We start from the raw sequence: 17,360 nt of genomic DNA, 5'->3' as shown, positions 1-17,360 counted from the left end.
AGTGCTTGTGAGTTGGCAATGCACCATTGGTTTGCTGCTTGTGCTGCAACCCTTTTTCCTGCAGCGTCAAATTTGCGACTCCTTGTCTGGAGGTGGTGCGTCTCCCGAGGTGTGAGAGTTTGCTCTCTTGCGAGCTGCCCCTACTACTACAGAGTCTGGTGTTAATTGCTCCATGATATACACAGGATCTGTAGGCGGTGGCTTGTACTTTTTCTCCACCCTTGGAGTTATGGCCCTGCCTTTCACAGGCTCCTGAAACACCTGTTTGGAGTGTTTTAGCATTCCCGGTAGCATAGGTAAGCTCTGGTATTGGCTATGAGTGGAGGATAGTGTATTGAACAAAAAATCATCCTCAATCGGTTCTGCATGTAAGGTGACATTATGAAAAGCCGCTGCCCTTGAGACCACCTGCGTGTAGGATGTACTGTCCTCCGGTGGGGAAGGTCTCGCTGGTTAACAGTCTGGGCTGTTATCCGATACTGGTGCATCATAGAGGTCCCATGCGTCGGGATCATCTTGACTTATTGCAGTATGCGTTGGAGACTGCATCAGTGGTGGAGTGTCCACTGGTGATGTGTGCATTGATGGTGGTGGAGATGGTGGCGGAGTTGTTTGTCTTGCCACTTTCGCCTGTGGCTGCTTGTCCTTTTCCTGAAAGGCAAGTCTTCTTTTCATTTTAATTGGGGGGGAAGAGTGCTTATCTTCCCTGTGTCCTTTTGAATGTGGAGCCTCCTTTGAGTGTAGTCTGGCTCCATTGATTCTAGTTCTTGTCCGAACTTATGTCCTTGCATTTGGGAGGACAATCCCTGTTCCTCTGTGTAGGAACCTGATTTCGGTTCCGAGGCTGGATGTTTCGGAATGGAAACCTTTTCGGTAGCCTTTTTCGGCGTCGTGATCTCTCGTTGCTGACACATTTCGGTGCCAAACTTGCTCAGAGCCGCTGTCTCGGGCTCGAGATTGCTGTGTGCCGGTATCTCGACCGGAGTCGGATGACTTCGACACAAGCGTGCCCTTTTTTGGTGCCGATGGTCGGTCACCTATTTTACGGGTTAAGCCATGGCCCGTTGGCGGTGGCGTCCCCTGGGCTTTTGTGGTCTTCTCGTGAGTTTTATGTTTCGACGTCTTACTCACGGTTTTAGGCGTTTCTTCGGGATCGAGCTCGTCCGAGTCCGACTCCTGGATGGAGAAGCTTTCCTCTTCCTCCTCCAAATGCCTTTATCCTGTCGGCGCCGACGCCATTTGCAGTCTTCTCGCTCTTCGGTCCCTTAATGTCTTCCTCGACCGAAACGCTCGACAGGCTTCACACGTATCTTCTTTGTGTTCTGGAGACAAACACAAGTTACAGACCAGGTGTTGATCTGTATACGGATACTTGTTGTGACATTTTGGGCAGAAGTGGAATGGGGTCCGTTCCATCAGCCTTGAAGATACACGTGGCCGGGCCAACCAGGCCCGACGGGGGGGAATCGAAAAAACCCCAAAGGGCCACCGGAGCTCTTAAAAAAATCGGTGTCGATCTGTAGTAACTAACCCGATACCGAACGCAAACAATACCGTCGATTTTTCCGAGATTCTAACTATCTTTCCGAACCGAAACACGGAGCGAAAAGGAACACGTCCGAACCCGATGGCGGAAAAAATCTAAGATGGAGTCGACGCCCATGCGCAATGGAGCCGAAAGGGGAGGAGTCCCTCGATCTCGTGACTCGAAAGACTTCTTTGAAGAAAAACAACTTGTAACACTCCGAGTCCAACACTAGATGGCGGGATGTGCAAAGCATGTGTATCTGCAGCTACACATGCCATCGAACATATATATATACACATACACACACACACACACACACACATACACAGACAAACACACACGTTGCCACCCACAAACCTCTCACGTTAAACCCCAATAATGCCCTTACCACCCCAAAACCCATACCCCACCCTAAAACCGAAAAATATGCTTACCATCCTAAAACCTAAAAAACGCCCTTACCACCTCAAAACCCATACCCACCCTAAAACCTAAAAATGCTCTTACCACCAAAACCCATACCCACCCTAAGACCTAAAAACACCCTTACCATCCCAAAACCCATACCCACTCTAAAAACCTCCTGCTCCGTAAGGGGCCACAGACCCAGCAGGGCAGCCTGGGTTACTGGGGCGAAGCATCCCACAGAAAATATCTCCCAAACACGAAAAGCCCAGGCACCAGTCCATGTTAAAATCAAAGCATTTAATAGCATTTCTGAGCAGCAAGACAAGAAATCCTGCCGCGTTTCAGCAACAGCATGCCTTGTTCACAGGTAAGTAAGAGCCGGTGTGAGTGAGCCAGTGCTTTTTAAATACACAGTCATGTGACTTCAATAACCAAACTCCAACTCCCATAATGCACAGTTCCATATAAATAACTTCCTGAGCTGGAGCGCTTAATTTCCATATAGCTGCAATAGCGTCACAGGCACTTCAGTTCACCATACAAATGTTCTTATGTGCATTAGGTATCCATTACTTGATAGTCCACTTGCTTTTACAGTTGCTGCCCAGCATGGTAACAGCAATACAAGGAATACATGAAAAGTAAGAGGAGAGGCACACTGCCTCCCTCCTATCCCTTGCTCACCTCCATCACAATATATTTCTCGGATAAATGCCTTGTTTGCGTGAAGGTGAGCGGGTCGGACCCCTTCCATAAAACTATCATGTCTTGACAAGAATGTGTTTGTGGACTAGAAGGGGTTGAAAGGCTTTTAGTGCTAGGGAGACCGCTAGCAGTTCTAAGTGATTTATGTGTAGTTGTTTTTGTGGATTGTCCCATTGTCCTTGTATATTGTGATTCTTGAGGTGTGCTCCCCACCCAATCATCAAAGCATCTGTTGTGAGAATGGCGTGAGGCACCGGGCCTTGAAATGGCCACTCTTTGTTTAAATTTACAGGGTTCCACCATTGAAGTGAAAAGTGTGTTTGCCGGTCTATCAACACTAGATCCTGAAGTTGACCCTGTGCTTGGGTCCAATGTTTTGCTAGGCACTGCTGTAAAGGCCGCATGTGTAGCCGTGCGTTTGGGACAATAGCGATGCATGATGCCATCATGCCTAGGAGCTTCATGACAAATCTGACTGTGTACTGGTGATTTGGTTGTATGTTTAACACCATAGTTTGAAATTATTGAACTATCTGTGGGCTTGGAGTGGCAATTGCTTTTTGTGTGTTGAGTGTTGCTCCCAAGTATTGTTGTAGTTGGGATGGTTGCAAGTGAGATTTTTGGTAATTTATAGAGAAGCCTAGTCTTTGTAGGGTATCTATTACATACTGTATGTGATTTTGACACCGGTGTCGAGTATTGGCTTTTATTAGCCAATCGTCGAGATATGGGAATACGTGCATGTGATGTCTCCTAATATGAGCTGCTACTACAGCGAGGCATTTTGTAAATATTCTGGGTGCTGTTATCCCGAAGGGCAGTACCTTGAATTGATAATGTTTGCCCTGTATGACAAATCTGAGGTATTTTCTGTGAGATGGATGGATGGGTATATGGAAATACGCATCTTTTAGATCCAGTGTTGCCATGTATTCTCCATGTTTCAGTAAAGGAACTACATCTTGTAGTGTGACCATGTGGAAATGTTCAGATTTGATGAAGAGGTTTAATGTCCTGAGATCTAAAATTGGCCTTAGTGTTTTGTCTTTTTTGGGAATAAGGAAATATAGAGAATAAACCCCTGTTCCTTTTTGGTGGTGAGGTACTAGTTCTATGGCCTGTTTTGTTAATAGTGCTTGTACTTCTATTTGTAATAGTTCTAGATGCTGTGTCGACAGTTTGTGTGCTTTTGGAGGAACATCTGGAGGGAAATGTGTGAACTCTATGCAGTAACCATGTTGGATAATTGATAGAACCCATGTGTCCGTGGTTATGTCTGACCCCCTACTAGTGATGTGTGTTGGGGAAGTGCGACATTGGAGTCACTGTTTGTTGCTGGGGGCCTGCTTGGTAGGCTGAAACTTTCCCCTTGATCTTGGGAATTGTCCCCTGAATGATCCGAGAAACCTCCCTCTGGTATTGGGACTGGTAGGTGGGTTTCGCTTGAGAGGTGGATGCCTCTGAAGGTTGCTGTCTAAAATCTCCCCTAAATTGTGGTTATCTAAATGTCCCTCTATACTGGGAAGAGTAGAGCGTGCCCATGGCTTTGTCTGTGTCAGTGTCTTTCTTCATCTTTTCGATGGCTGTGTCCACTTCCGGCCCAAACAGTTGCTGCTGATTAAACGGCATGTTTAATACTGCCTGCTGTATTTCAGGTTTGAATCCTGAGCTTCGTAACCAAGCATGTCTCTTGATTGGGACTGCCGTGTTTACAGTTCTTGCGGCAGTGTCAGTGGAGTCCAGTGCCGAACGAATCTGATTGTTGGAGATGGCTTGCCCTTCCTCTACTACTTGTTGAGCCCGTTTCTGATACTCTTTAGGTAGATGCTGAATGATGTCACTCATTTCATCCCAGTGAGCTCGGTCTTAACGGGCGAGGAGGGCCTGCGAATTTGCGATACGCCATTGGTTGGCAGCTTGCAACGCCTCTCTCTTTCCCGCTGTGTCAAATTTGTGACTTTCTTTATCAGGAGGTGGTGCATCTCCTGATGATTGAGAGTTTGCATGCTTCCTTGCGGCACCAACCACTACCGAGTCCGGTGGGAGCTGCTGCGTAATGAACACTGGGTCCGACGGGGGTGGTTTGTACACTTTTTCCACCCTCGGTGTGATGGCTCTTCCCTTAACCGGCTCTTGAAACACTTGCTGTGCATGCTTAAGCATGCCTGGTAGCATAGGCAGGCTTTGGTATGACACGTGTGGAAGCCAGGGTACTGAAGAGGAAGTCATCCTCCAATGGTTCTGAATGCATACTGACATTATGGAATGCCGCTGCCCTGGCCAAGACTTGGGTATAGGAGTTGCTATCCTCTGGTGGAGATGGTTTTGAGGGGTAGCACTCAGGGCTATTGTCCGAGACAGGGGGATCGTAGACGTCCCATGGATCTAAATCATCCTGTGTTTGCACAGTATGTGTGGGTGACTGTGCAGTGGGTGTGCCAATTGGTGACCCTGTCCTTTGTGGCAAATGTGGTGGCGATATTTCTGGAGAAAAATGGCAAGTTGGTGATTTATCTCTAGCCACTTTAGCTCTTGGCTGATCAGTCTCAGTCTCTGTTTGTGGTTGAAAAGCCAACTTTCTCTTAAATTTGAGAGGAGGGGCAGTTTGAATCTTTCCAGTATCCTTATGGATCTGTATTCTTGTTTGAGTTTGGTCAAACTCTTCAATGTCCAGCTCCTCTTCAAATCTGTGCCTCTCCTTCAGTTGTTTGGAGAGCCCATGTTCCTCTCTATAAGAGGTCTTTTTCGGCTCCGAAACCAGTTTTCTCTGCACCAAAATGCCCATGGTGATGGTTGGCCTCGGCTCCGAAAGGGTCTTTCGAGGCTTAATGGCTTCGACAAGGCGATGTCGGCTTTTTTCAACGCCGGTTCCTCGGCTCGAGTCGGAAGACTTTGGCACGATTTTGGCCTTCTTCGGTGCCGAAGGTGTTGCCTGGTCACTGCTTTTTTTATGGGTCGAGCCATGGCCTTCAGGCAGTGGCGTCCCCGAGGCCTTTTATTTTTTCGGCTGACTTTGGGGTTGGGTCGGGGCAGGCATACTCACTTTTTGGCCCGCTGTCGTCAGTCAGTCTCCGTCGATTCCGATCCCTGGATGGAGAGAGCCATCTCCTCCTCTTAGACGTCGAGGTGTTGCGACGATTTCAATGCCATATGCATGCGTCTCGCCCTCCAATCTCTTAAGGCCTTTTTCGACCGAAAGGCCTTGCAGGCCTCGCAAGTATCCTCTCTGTACTCCGGTGACAGACATAGATTACAGACCCGATGCTGGTCTGTGTATGGATACTTAGCGTGGCACGTCGGACAGAAACGGAAGGGGGCTCCGGTCCATGAGGCTTCAACGATGGGTGTGGTCGGCCGACCAGGCCTCGGCTGGGCGCGGAAGCCCCGAAGGGCCACCGAAGCGGTTGTCTCGTCGGTGCCGATGTATCGATAGAAGATCTTTCCCAAACGAAACAATACCAACGTTTTTTTGATGATTTTAATACTTACCCAATTGGAATCATGGAGCGAAGAGGAACACGTCCGAACCCGATGGCGGAAAGAAAACAATCTAAGATGGAGTCGATGCCCATGTGCAATGGAGCCGAAAGGGAGGAGTCACTCGGTCCTGTGACTCGAAAAGACTTCTTCGAAGAAAAACAACTTGTAACACTCCGAGCCCAACACTAGATGGCAGAAACAGTGCACAGCATATGTATCTGCAGCTACACATGCCATTGAACATATATATATATATATATATATATATATACACACACACACACACACACACTTAAACCACTTAACACTTACCTGTACTTACCTGCAAAACCTTTACCACGCAAACACCTTTATCATGCATGCCTTTAGAACGAAATTTGTTGTAAAGGCATGCGTAGCAAAGGTATATTCGTAGTAAAGGTATGCATGGTAAAGGCATATTTGTAGTAATGGCATTGTTGTAAATGCATTTTGTAGTAGATGGATCGCTGTAAACAATGTTTCCCGTTGGGTGACTACTGATTTCTCAACAGGAACTAAAATACACTATCTATCCAAAACTAGAGAACCCAAGGTGTTCCTCAAATCCTGCATCAGGTGGCTCAACACAGATCAGATGATATAGGAACACACTTCCTAAAGGTCTATACTATAAATGATGGGATGACATGGATAAAACGAGCCATAAGTAACACAGGTAAACCTACCAAAAATCCATCAAGCAAGCCTAAACGATCTACTTCACCAAATCGTCACTTCTTAACAGACAAATAAAAACTGCAACTCATTAACTAACACCCCAAAAATGTCTCCTAATTTTTCTATCCCATTACAATCCGTAGTCACATCTAACAAGCCACTGAAAAGCATGACAGTTCTAGTCTTCATCATCAATATTAAAGCGTCTAAATTGCTTAAGAAGCCCTCGACAGCAGCATGCCTCAATCAATTATTTCCCCACCATCTGCACCTGTTGCAGCTCATGGCAGAAGCAACCAGAAATATAAATACTTCCATTCTCTCCGGAAATGTTTTGGAAACATTAAAGCACACCATCACTACCCCTCTTCTGTAAATATCTATCTCATAATACAAAAATACTGGACACCTACTAGCCCATCTCCAACCCTCCTTCCCCTACGACACCCAGGATGTGGAACAAAAACATCTCATCCACACCCGCCAGTCTTTATTCCACTCAGCAAGTTATCGAAACATCCCTGGCCTACATGAAAGAACAGATCCTGCTTACTTAAAGTTAACAAGACTACCACACTATCAACCAAAAACTATGCTGGAAAGGCAAGAGAACTGGGCTAGTATATCAAGCGACACATTACGAATCCTGATAATTTCTCATAAACCACTGACAAAAAGCCATGCTGATAAATTTTTAAATGTCTGCATGCTCTGTATTCTGTGATGTTCCTCAAAGGTCTTCCCTCTCACTTTTCTCAATAATCACGTATTGTCCATCGTATATAACATTACAGCATATTTAAGCTATGAGTTTCATGGGCACTAGATGAAGGAGAGTTGGCTACATTTGCATGACTGGTGCCAAGACATTGATTTTAGTAATCCAACACTACCAGCTTGTCTTAACACCCTGTGTCTGGTTTTTGGAACTTCGAACCTCGCTACCCAAGCCCTCGCCCCCCCCCCCCCCTCTCCTTCCCTCACCCCCTTTCTAGTCCCTCCACTTTAACTGGTGTCAAAATGAAGGAACCTTTGGAGTCTGAAACCAACCTCCTCTTCAAACCACAAGTGGCAGAATGGGTGACCTGTAACGCTGTCAGCTGTGAAAAACACTCCTCTCTGATAAAAGTCCTCATACCCCCTATTATTGATACCACTATATAGTACTTTGGCATTCCCACAAACGGAATTCTGGCAGGACCAAGCTATAAGACAACGCCTTAATATGTCTTAGCAGGACCACATTAAACCCAACCTGACAGTACTCCATTCAGTCACAATGAACTGTTGAATTAAATCTACAGTTTTGTGTATTGTTTGTAATAGGCACTGAAGTAAAGGCCTGACATCTGCTAAAACTGGTACTTCCGTAATTCACCACTAGATTACTCTGTTCAAACTCAATCAACCATTGCTTGCTCAAAAAACACAGAAAGCAGATTGCTGGGTTTCCAAGGATATAGACTGTGGATATATATGACCCACACTAAAGATCTAAGCCCAACCAACTACTGTTAAGGAAGCTTTAGAAATCAATTTGAAATTTTCTGACTTTCCTTTATCCAAAATCCACCACAGAAAAGGTGTTGCAAAAAAATTATTTTGGACACAGTTCATTGACACTGCCTGATTGGACTCTAACCTCATCAATTGTACGCAAGCACTCTCAAACAACCAAAAGGTGACACTTGTAGGGCTTTGTGAAACACATGAATAAATAAATGGGGATTAGAGGAGACAAGCTTAACATATTCATAAACTACTTTTCTACTAGCACAACTACTTCATTCCTTGCATTCTCTATCCATGTGTGTTAATCCTTCCAATTTTCCCTAATTCCATAAACTCAAACTCTCTCACTGCCATCAACATGTAATAGTTTTTTTCACAATCTGCTGCATCTTTGTAGAATTAGCCAATCCCATTACCATTCTTCTGCTCTATAGTATAATATTTTCTGAAGCATCATCACAGAACAAATAACCCAGTTCTATGCACCCTTTTTCACGCCTATATATATTTCACATTCAAATACTTGTCTCCTGATTTGGAAGTTTAATATCTTGTTCTTAAGACAGAATGGAGCACCCAGCCACTTTAATTTGGGCAGCACTTTTAATACTGTATGGCCAATACTTTGGTACTCAAATGTTCCAGATGTAGGCTGCAATCTTTAAATGTAATCTTCAGCATCCATAACATGTGACTCAAGTCTTTTCCTGCAGATCATAGTACAGTGGGATGTATTCCAAACCCATCCTTTCGATGTTTGATTTAGCTGTCATCTTAGTGCAACAAACTGATAGTCACAGGTAAAGAGCAAAATCATTTAATGGTATTGGCTAAAACCTGCTTTTTCAATCACCAAAAGGTCAAACATACTCTAGAATTGCATCCAACAGAAATTTACCTTAATACACATTTTTACATAGGCATTTTCCCCCCCATTAAACAAAGATAAACAGTGACATTTAAGACAATTCACACCGCTCAAAGGTTTTCACTAACCTGAATTTTAAGCACCCCTATAAGCTGAGCTGTAGCTTGAGAGACTGTAAACTTCCATTCAGATCGCCAACGGCCATTCCTAAAGACAAAATAAGAATTTAGATACATACTGTAAAACAAACCAGCAAGGAATAAATAAAAAAAAAACAAAAACAGTAGGAACTTAAACATATGTTGATGCAGACAAAGGAAAAGATGCAAAAAAGACAAATTCCAAGGGCATCTTACCAAAAGTTCTTGGGTTGAAACTGGTGGCTCTCTATACAAGCTATAATGGTCTGCTGCCCATCTATGGTTTTACCATAAACCTACATAATGAAAAAAATGAAGATTTGAATTTAGGTGAATTTTAAAATGAAAGATGGTCTTTTTACCACTTATAGTATATTGGACATTATATTAAAAAACAACACTTAAGACTAAATAAATTAAGATGCAGTTAGCAGGAGGTGTGGATAGATCAAGAGGTGATTTCAGTTAGGAGAAGGGAAAATATCAGCATGACATACTTTTGTGTCATTAAGGAAATTTCCCGAGAAACTCCACCATATAAGAATACATAGTTAAAAAATGGTTTGAGAATGTATTAAAGGGTGAAGAATACATCACTACCAGGTAAGTATCTCCATTACCCCCAAACTGGTTCTTAGTGTATGTTAAAGGGTTTCTATATCTTCTGAAATGGTTCATTTTGTCCAGTAAGGTAGTATGGAATTTTTCTATGGAGTATGGGGCGGAGCTTGGGACACGGTTGGGGAGGGGGAGAGGGGGGGAATGGTGGGGGGAGTGAGAGGGGGAGGTCCGCTCATGTTTGACCTAGAGGAAGAGACACAGTGTGTCCTGGCCCTAGCTAACTGAGTGAAGGACGACGACTGGTAAGCTTAGCCCATGGGTCACTGAAGCAGAGTCACTACAGCAGATCTTGTGGCTCAGGACCCTGTTGTGCAGAGAACATCACTGGTGTGCACGTGACACAGGGGTAGCCCCCAGGACCTGCGTGGACCCAGTGCAGGACTTCTTTGATAAACTGTTTTGAACAGGCAGCACCAGGAGGAGAGGAGCAGGCAGCCTGGGGTATGATTAAGGGCTGCACCCCAAAGCGAGCGCAAACAAATAGCCTAGACAAATACACCATACGAATGGCGGTGGCAGGGGGCCAGATGGCAGATTCTGAGGGAGGATATCATAGCAAAGACCCAATGCCTAAAGGGGAGGCCTCAATATGCAGCATCATGGCCGCCATACAGGATCTCAGGGGCTCTATTTCACCCTTGGAACTCAAATTGGATGCAGTCATGATTGAGGTCAATCTCCAAAAGATGGATTTTGGCAAGATATCGGAAACAAGTTATACTGTTTGTTTTTTGTGAGGGGTGAAATGCCACTGACAGAGGGTATCTGCCCCAAGTAGTGCAATTGTACTTTACTACGGAGGGTCAGAATTTGACCATATGGGTCCGGGAACATCAATGGTCTTGGTAGCAAGATCAAGCGCCCACTAGTCTTACAACATACAAGGCGTCATGCACCAGATATTATCCTGCTACAGGAAATGCATCTCCAAGGGAATTATTACAAGGCGCTCAACAGATTCGGCTATATAGTCAGGGCGCATGGCGGATGTACCACTGATTTCAGGGGCATAGGAATACTTGTTAAAAAATCTGTAGCCCTAATACCACACCAGATATGGCATGATACCAATGGGCGTTATGTGGCACTGTCCAGAACATGGGGGGGTAACCACTCTAAACATCTGCTCTCTGTATGTGCCCCCTTGCCTCCATGAGGTGACTTTCCCAGAGGTAGGGGACCTGTTACCAGGACTACCCCCTGGGATCCGGATTATCGAGGGTGACCTAAATTCAACCATGGACGCTGAGAACGGACCTGGGCGTCCCAACAGCAGGTGGAGGCGATGGGGGAAGGGAGTGGTGGCCAGTTATCCCAATTTGTTGGGACGCTGGGTATAGTCGACCTGTCGAGGGACAGCTACCTCTAGACGAGACAAGACATACAAATCCGCTGCTCACTGGACCTCCTCCTGGCTAGACTACATTTTCACATTGAGCATCCACTCTGCCCCACAATGACAGGCCCAGTGAGGGACTTTTCACTGCCACGTCACTTAGATGCCTGGAGCCGCAGAATAGGAAGACTCAGGACAGGTTCAGAGAGGGGGCAGACCTCTACATTAAAGAAAATCCAGGTTCCGTATCGTCAGCATGTACGGTATGGGAGGCTTTTAAAACAGTCTTAAGGGGGCAGGCCCAGGTGCTAATTGGGGCTAAGAAGAAAGAAACAAGACTGGGATGCTTGACCACAGAGCGAGACATTGCTCGGTTGGAGGAGGCAGCCCTCGCCTTAGGAACACCAGAGGGCCATGGTAAACTGAGGTCTCTGGTGGAAAACCAGGAAATAAGCAATCACAGTTTAACACTGACCGTACGACGTTGGTGAAAAAGCCAGCAGATTACTGGCCTGGCCAGAGCAAGGAGACAGGGAAGGCTCCTAGGTACTTGTGATAGATAATGCAGAGAGCATGCCACAAACAACAGGCACGGCCATAGCGGAGGCCTTTGAAGAATACTATGAGGGCCTATATGCTTCCATGACAACCATGTCCCAAGCGGACTGTGCCGACTTACTTAGGGACATCCAACTGTAGGTACTCCATGGGGAAGACAGGGAAGCAATAGAGGGAGACATGATGGAAAAGTAGGTAGCCCATGCCCTGAGAGATCTACAATCCGGGAAGGGTCCAGGCCCTAATGGGATTCCAATCGACATGTATAAAGGGTTGACCAGTATTACTGCCGGCCCACTGCTGGTGATGTTCCGGGAAACCTGTGAGAGGTGGTACCTGCCTGCTGATTAGAAGACCATGACAATAGTTGTCACAAGGAGGGCAAGCCTCTGACAGCTTGTGGTTCTTATAGGCCCATATCATTACAAATTCTGGAGACCAAGGTTTTGGCTACGGTCTTGCCGAACAGACCTTGGGAGGGAGGGGGATCCTTGTATCACTCGTGCACTTGGACCAGTCAGACCTTATGTGAGACAGGAGCACAAGGCTTAACCTTCGGTACCTGTATGGGGTGCGCCACATGACAGTTAACCCGCGGTCGGAACAAATCGTCCTGATGGCACTGGACGCCAAAATGGCATCTGACTCCCTGGAGTGGGAATACATGTTTGGTGCTCTGGAGAGGCTTAAATTTAGGCCGCGGTTCTGCACCTAGGTTAAATTACTATATGCCTCCCCCATGGCGTGAGCGAAGGTCAATGGGGTGGTCTCTCAGGAGTTTCAATTACACAATTACAGACAGGTACCTGTCAGTGTTACCCCTTTATTCCCCTTGCTTTTTGCCTTGGCATTAGAGCCACTGGTGTAATGGATTCATCAGGATCCTCTGGTCCAGAGGATGCAAGCTCTGGGGCCGGTGGCTGTTGGGAAGCGCATTTCATTGTACGCAGATGACATACTACTTTATGTATCACAGCCCTCCCTTACTATTGCTTACTATCTGCAGGCTCCTGCAAATATTCAGCATTTTTTAAGACCACTTTGGCTATACCATAAACTGGTTGAAGCCGGTCGTCTTTCCTCTGTCAGGCGAGAGGCCTCACCTCCCCAAAGACTGTGTGGCACTGGTAGTCACAACAGGCTTTCGCAATCCGAGTATCTATGCAACACGAAACACCCAGGAATTTTTGGAAAGGAATTTAACTCCCCAACTGGAGAGACTTACGGAGATGTTACTCACTGGCACAGCTTCCCACTGACCCTAATGGGCAACATGATGAGCCTACTGCGATTCTTGTAGGTCATGCAGAACAGACCTTACAAGACACCCCAGGAAGTTTTTAGGGAAATAGACTCAGAGGTGCAAAGGCTCCCGTGGAACCAGGGTGCTCCTAGAATTGCCTTGGTCAAATTGCAGAAGGGTTCTATGATGGGGGACTGGCAATTCCGGACATCCAAAAATTCTATTGGGTGTCACACTTCCTCATAGTCAATGAATGGGTATTCGCAGACCAACAGGCTCCAACCTATAGATTAGACAGGCAAGCGTCTGGTGGGGGCGGTCCATAGGCCTTTACTACATGGTATAAGGTGAGAAAAAAACCTTACCAAATCACACATTGGTGGCAGTCAGGGCTTGGAAGGTGTAGTGAAATGTATGTTTTGACCACTGACTTCATGTTGCACCACTTTGCACCTTACAGACTCCATTTTGTATTCAGTTTAGCCTAAGCTTTGTTATGCCTATTGACTTTACCGTAGCATTAGACACTGCCATGTTAAAGGCTGCCAGTGATTTTCCACATTATCTATCTGTTTTTATGCTTTTTTCTCACCAAGGGCTTTGGCTGATGAGAATGTACTCAGACGGCAGGGAACGGCCTTGCTTTGACTTGACATTTTAGGATTGTGGCCAAATCCCAACGTGTTATTTTCAAAGCATATCTAAACTAGCCAGCATGTTTGAATACTTCTTGCGCAATCAGGAGGGGTTTTTTCATAAAGCTCCTCTTTGGTTTTTTAAGATATAAAAAAAAGACCCAGTTCGACAGCAGGATATTCAGGGGCCTTAATCAGGATTCAGACGTCAGATGTCTGATATAAATTTCCCGTGAGGGTAGAGATCTCTCTTTCGCAGACGAACGGGATCATCGGCTTGCTGGCAGGAGAAAGATGTAGCACCTGACACACCCTACAGTGATGCATTTTTATTAATTATTTGCTTTGCATTATAATATATACACATATATTTGCTGTGTATATTGCAGTGGACAATCATTCGTGTATGTTTTCATTTAATTGTTGTGACTATTTTTAAACGTGTGCTTTCAACATGCTAATCTCCTTTTAGGAACTTTGCATAGTGAACAAATAAATGTATTCTTTGGACTAAGAAGTGCATTCCAGAGATTTTTTGCAAGTGCCTGAGAAAAGCAAAACAGAAGGATGTAAATGAGTACCTGGGTTGGACAGGGAAACTTACTGGCTTTTCCCCACTCTCTTATAGCAACCAACTTGCAGAGGTGCGAGGGTTGCAAGGGCTTCAGAAGTGGGGACTGATAGGTATAGAACACTTGGGAGATGTGTGGAGGGGGCAGGCCATAATTAGTTTTGAGACACTTAAGGAATACCACTACCTTGTTGACACTGAACACTATTGATATTTACAGGTGGGACATGCACTTAGGAGACACATCCAGGAAGGGAAACAGCTGCCAAAGACGTTCCCCTGGCAAGACAGAATCCTTACTGAACCTATTCCACAACAGGGGATCTCTGATCTACAGGAAACTAATAAATAACTCTCCAGAGCTGTTGACTAAATTGAGGGAGACATGGGAGGTCAATCTGGGAACCTTAAACGATGGCGAATGGGAGGTAGCCCTCAGAGGCTCCAGGGAAATAGCCATCATGGCCAGGTTCAGACTGGTCCAGTTAAAGATAGATTGTACTATTCTCAAACACTTCTATATAAAATTGGAAAGGTAGCGAGTCCATTGTGCCTGAGAGGCTTTAATGATGGGGCATATTCATACATACACTCTGGGGGCTCCCCTTGATACGGGAATACTGGTCCAGCATAGCTCGGGAGATGTCCCAGATCACCACACTAGAGATACCAATGGATCCTAAATGGTTCCTGCTGGGGATTTTGGGACAAATCACATGACCCAGACACAAGGGAATTTGGTTGAGACTGGCATCGGGAGTAGCCAAACGCAATATAGCGAGAGCCTGGGGAAGCACTGCAGCTCGACCTAAACTGATGCCAGAGAGCAGAGAAAGCTAGATATAAAGGAAGGGGGTGCCCCAAAAATGGGAAAAAAAGGTATGGGGGACTTGAGTGTCTGTTAGTAGTGGAGGAGTAAAAGTGGATCTTTAGGGGGAGTCCTGAAAATGGAGACTGAGGGTTGGGAGGAGTTTTCCTTCAATGGTGAAGTGGCCGTAAAAGCACTGTTAGTGTTCCGTTGGTTTATTACTTGATGTCATGCAAAGTATTTTGGAATGATAAATGTGTACTACCTATGTTCCCATTGTACATAACGGTGTGAACGCTGAACTCTGGATAAAAACAAAAACAAAACACATATATATATATGTATGGAAAATGTCACTTACCCAGTGTACATCTGTTCGTGGCATGTTCCGCTGCAGATTCACATGCTGTGCATACTTCTGCCATCTAGTGTTGGGCTCTGAGTGTTACAAGTTGTTTTGCATGGGCATCGACTCCATGTTAGATTGTTTTCCCGCAGAGGGTAAGGTTAGGAGTGATAGAGTATAAAGAAAAGAGATGTCCATGCTAATGGAATATATCTACATATGTACAAGTGTTGTTTAACTTAAATGACTACAGGCTTCTGGGGAGGTGGGAGGGTGCATTTGAATCTGCAGCGGAACATGCCACGAACAGATGTACACTGGGTAAGTGACATTTTCCGTTCGATGGCATGTGTAGCTGCAGATACACATGCTGTGTATAGACTACAAAGCAGTTAGTCCTCCCATAAAGGCGGTAGTTAGCCTGTAGGAGTTGAAGTTGTTTGAAATAATGTTCTTAGTACAGCTTGACCTACTGTGGCTTGCTGTGCTGCTAAAACATCTACACAATAGTGTTTAGTAAATGTATGTGGTGTTGACCAAGTAGCTGCCTTACATATTTCAGCCACTGGTATGTTTCCTAAGAAGGCCATTGTAGCATCTTTTTTCCTTGTGGAATGTTCTTTAGGAGCAACTAAGAGTTGTCTTTTAGCTTTAAGGTAACATGTTTGGATGCATCTTACTATCTATCTTGCTAAACCTTGTTTTGAAATGGGGTTACCAGTATGAGGTTTTTGAAAAGCTATAAATAGCTGTTTAGTTTTCCTGAATAGTTTTGTTCTATGTAGTACATTTGAGCTCTTTTAATGTCTAATATATGTAGCGCTCTTTCTGCCACAGAATCTGGCTGTGGGAAGAAGACTGGTAGTTCCACTGTTTGATTGATATGAAAAGGTGATACTACTTTAGGAAGAAATTTAGGGTTAGTTCGTAGTACGACTTTATGCTTGTGTACTTATATGAACGGTTCCTCAATAGCGAAAGCTTGAATTTCGCTAACTCTTCGCAATGATGTAACTGCGACCAGGAAGGCAACTTTCCATGTTAAGAATTGTATTTGACATGAGTGCATAGGTTCAAATGGTGGGCCAATAAGTCGCGAAAGCACTATTTTTAAATTCCACGAAGGTACTGGAGGTGTTCTAGGTGGAATGATGCGTCTTAAGCCTTCTATGAAGGCTTGGATAACAGGTACTCTAAATAAAGAACTGTGCTGTACATTTTGCAAATATGCAGAAATTGCAGTGAGATGTATTTTTATGGAAGAGAATGCTAAATTTGATTTTTGTAAATGAAATAAATAGCATACAATATCTTGAATTGATGCTGTAAGAGGGGCAATTTGTTTAGATTGACAGTAATATACAAATCTCTTCCATTTGTTCGCATTGCACTATCTAGTAGTGGGTTTTCTTGCTTGCTTAATTACTTCCATACATTCTGTTGGTAGTTGTAAATACCCAAATTCTATGACCTATGGAGGCAAATCGCCAGATTGAGTGTGTTGGGATTTGGGTGTCTGATCTGCCCTTTGTTTTGTGTTAACAGGTCTGGTCTGTTTGGGAGTTTGGAGTGTGGTACTACTGACAGGTCTAATAGTGTGTACCACGGCTGACGTGCCCACATTGGCGCTAGGAGTATCAGATTGAGCGTGTTTTTACGCAATTTGTTGACTAGAAATGGAATGAGTGGGAGGGGGAAAGCGTAAGCAAATATCCCTGACCAATTGATCCATATAGCATTGCCCTTGGATAGGGGATGTGGGTATCTGGATGCAAAGTTTTGGCATTTTGCGTTTTCGCTGGTGGCGAACAGATCTATGTCTGGTGTTCCCCATTGTTGAAAGTATTTTTGAAGTACTTGAGGTTGAATCTCCCACTCGTGTGTCTGTTGATGATTTCTGCT

General features: G+C 45.0%; 1 protein-coding gene across 1 annotated transcript in view; it reads right to left on the bottom strand.

The window, feature by feature from the left end:
* CAPZA1 (capping actin protein of muscle Z-line subunit alpha 1) overlaps positions 1 to 17,360 on the bottom strand; it is a 174,392-nt gene that overhangs the window by 34,809 nt on the left and 122,223 nt on the right. Inside the window, exons 6-7 of the mRNA XM_069238669.1 lie at positions 9,557 to 9,636; positions 9,329 to 9,407 (exon numbers count right to left, since the gene is read on the bottom strand). Coding sequence (XP_069094770.1) covers positions 9,329 to 9,407; positions 9,557 to 9,636 — 159 coding nt within the window. The remainder of the gene's footprint in view (positions 1 to 9,328; positions 9,408 to 9,556; positions 9,637 to 17,360) is intronic.

The sequence above is a fragment of the Pleurodeles waltl genome, chromosome 6 (genome assembly GCF_031143425.1).
Source record: "Pleurodeles waltl isolate 20211129_DDA chromosome 6, aPleWal1.hap1.20221129, whole genome shotgun sequence".
In the NCBI taxonomy this organism is placed as follows: Eukaryota; Metazoa; Chordata; class Amphibia; order Caudata; family Salamandridae; genus Pleurodeles; species Pleurodeles waltl.
Note: the sequence above shows the minus strand (reverse complement) of the source record. Positions and strands in the feature narration are given on the sequence as shown.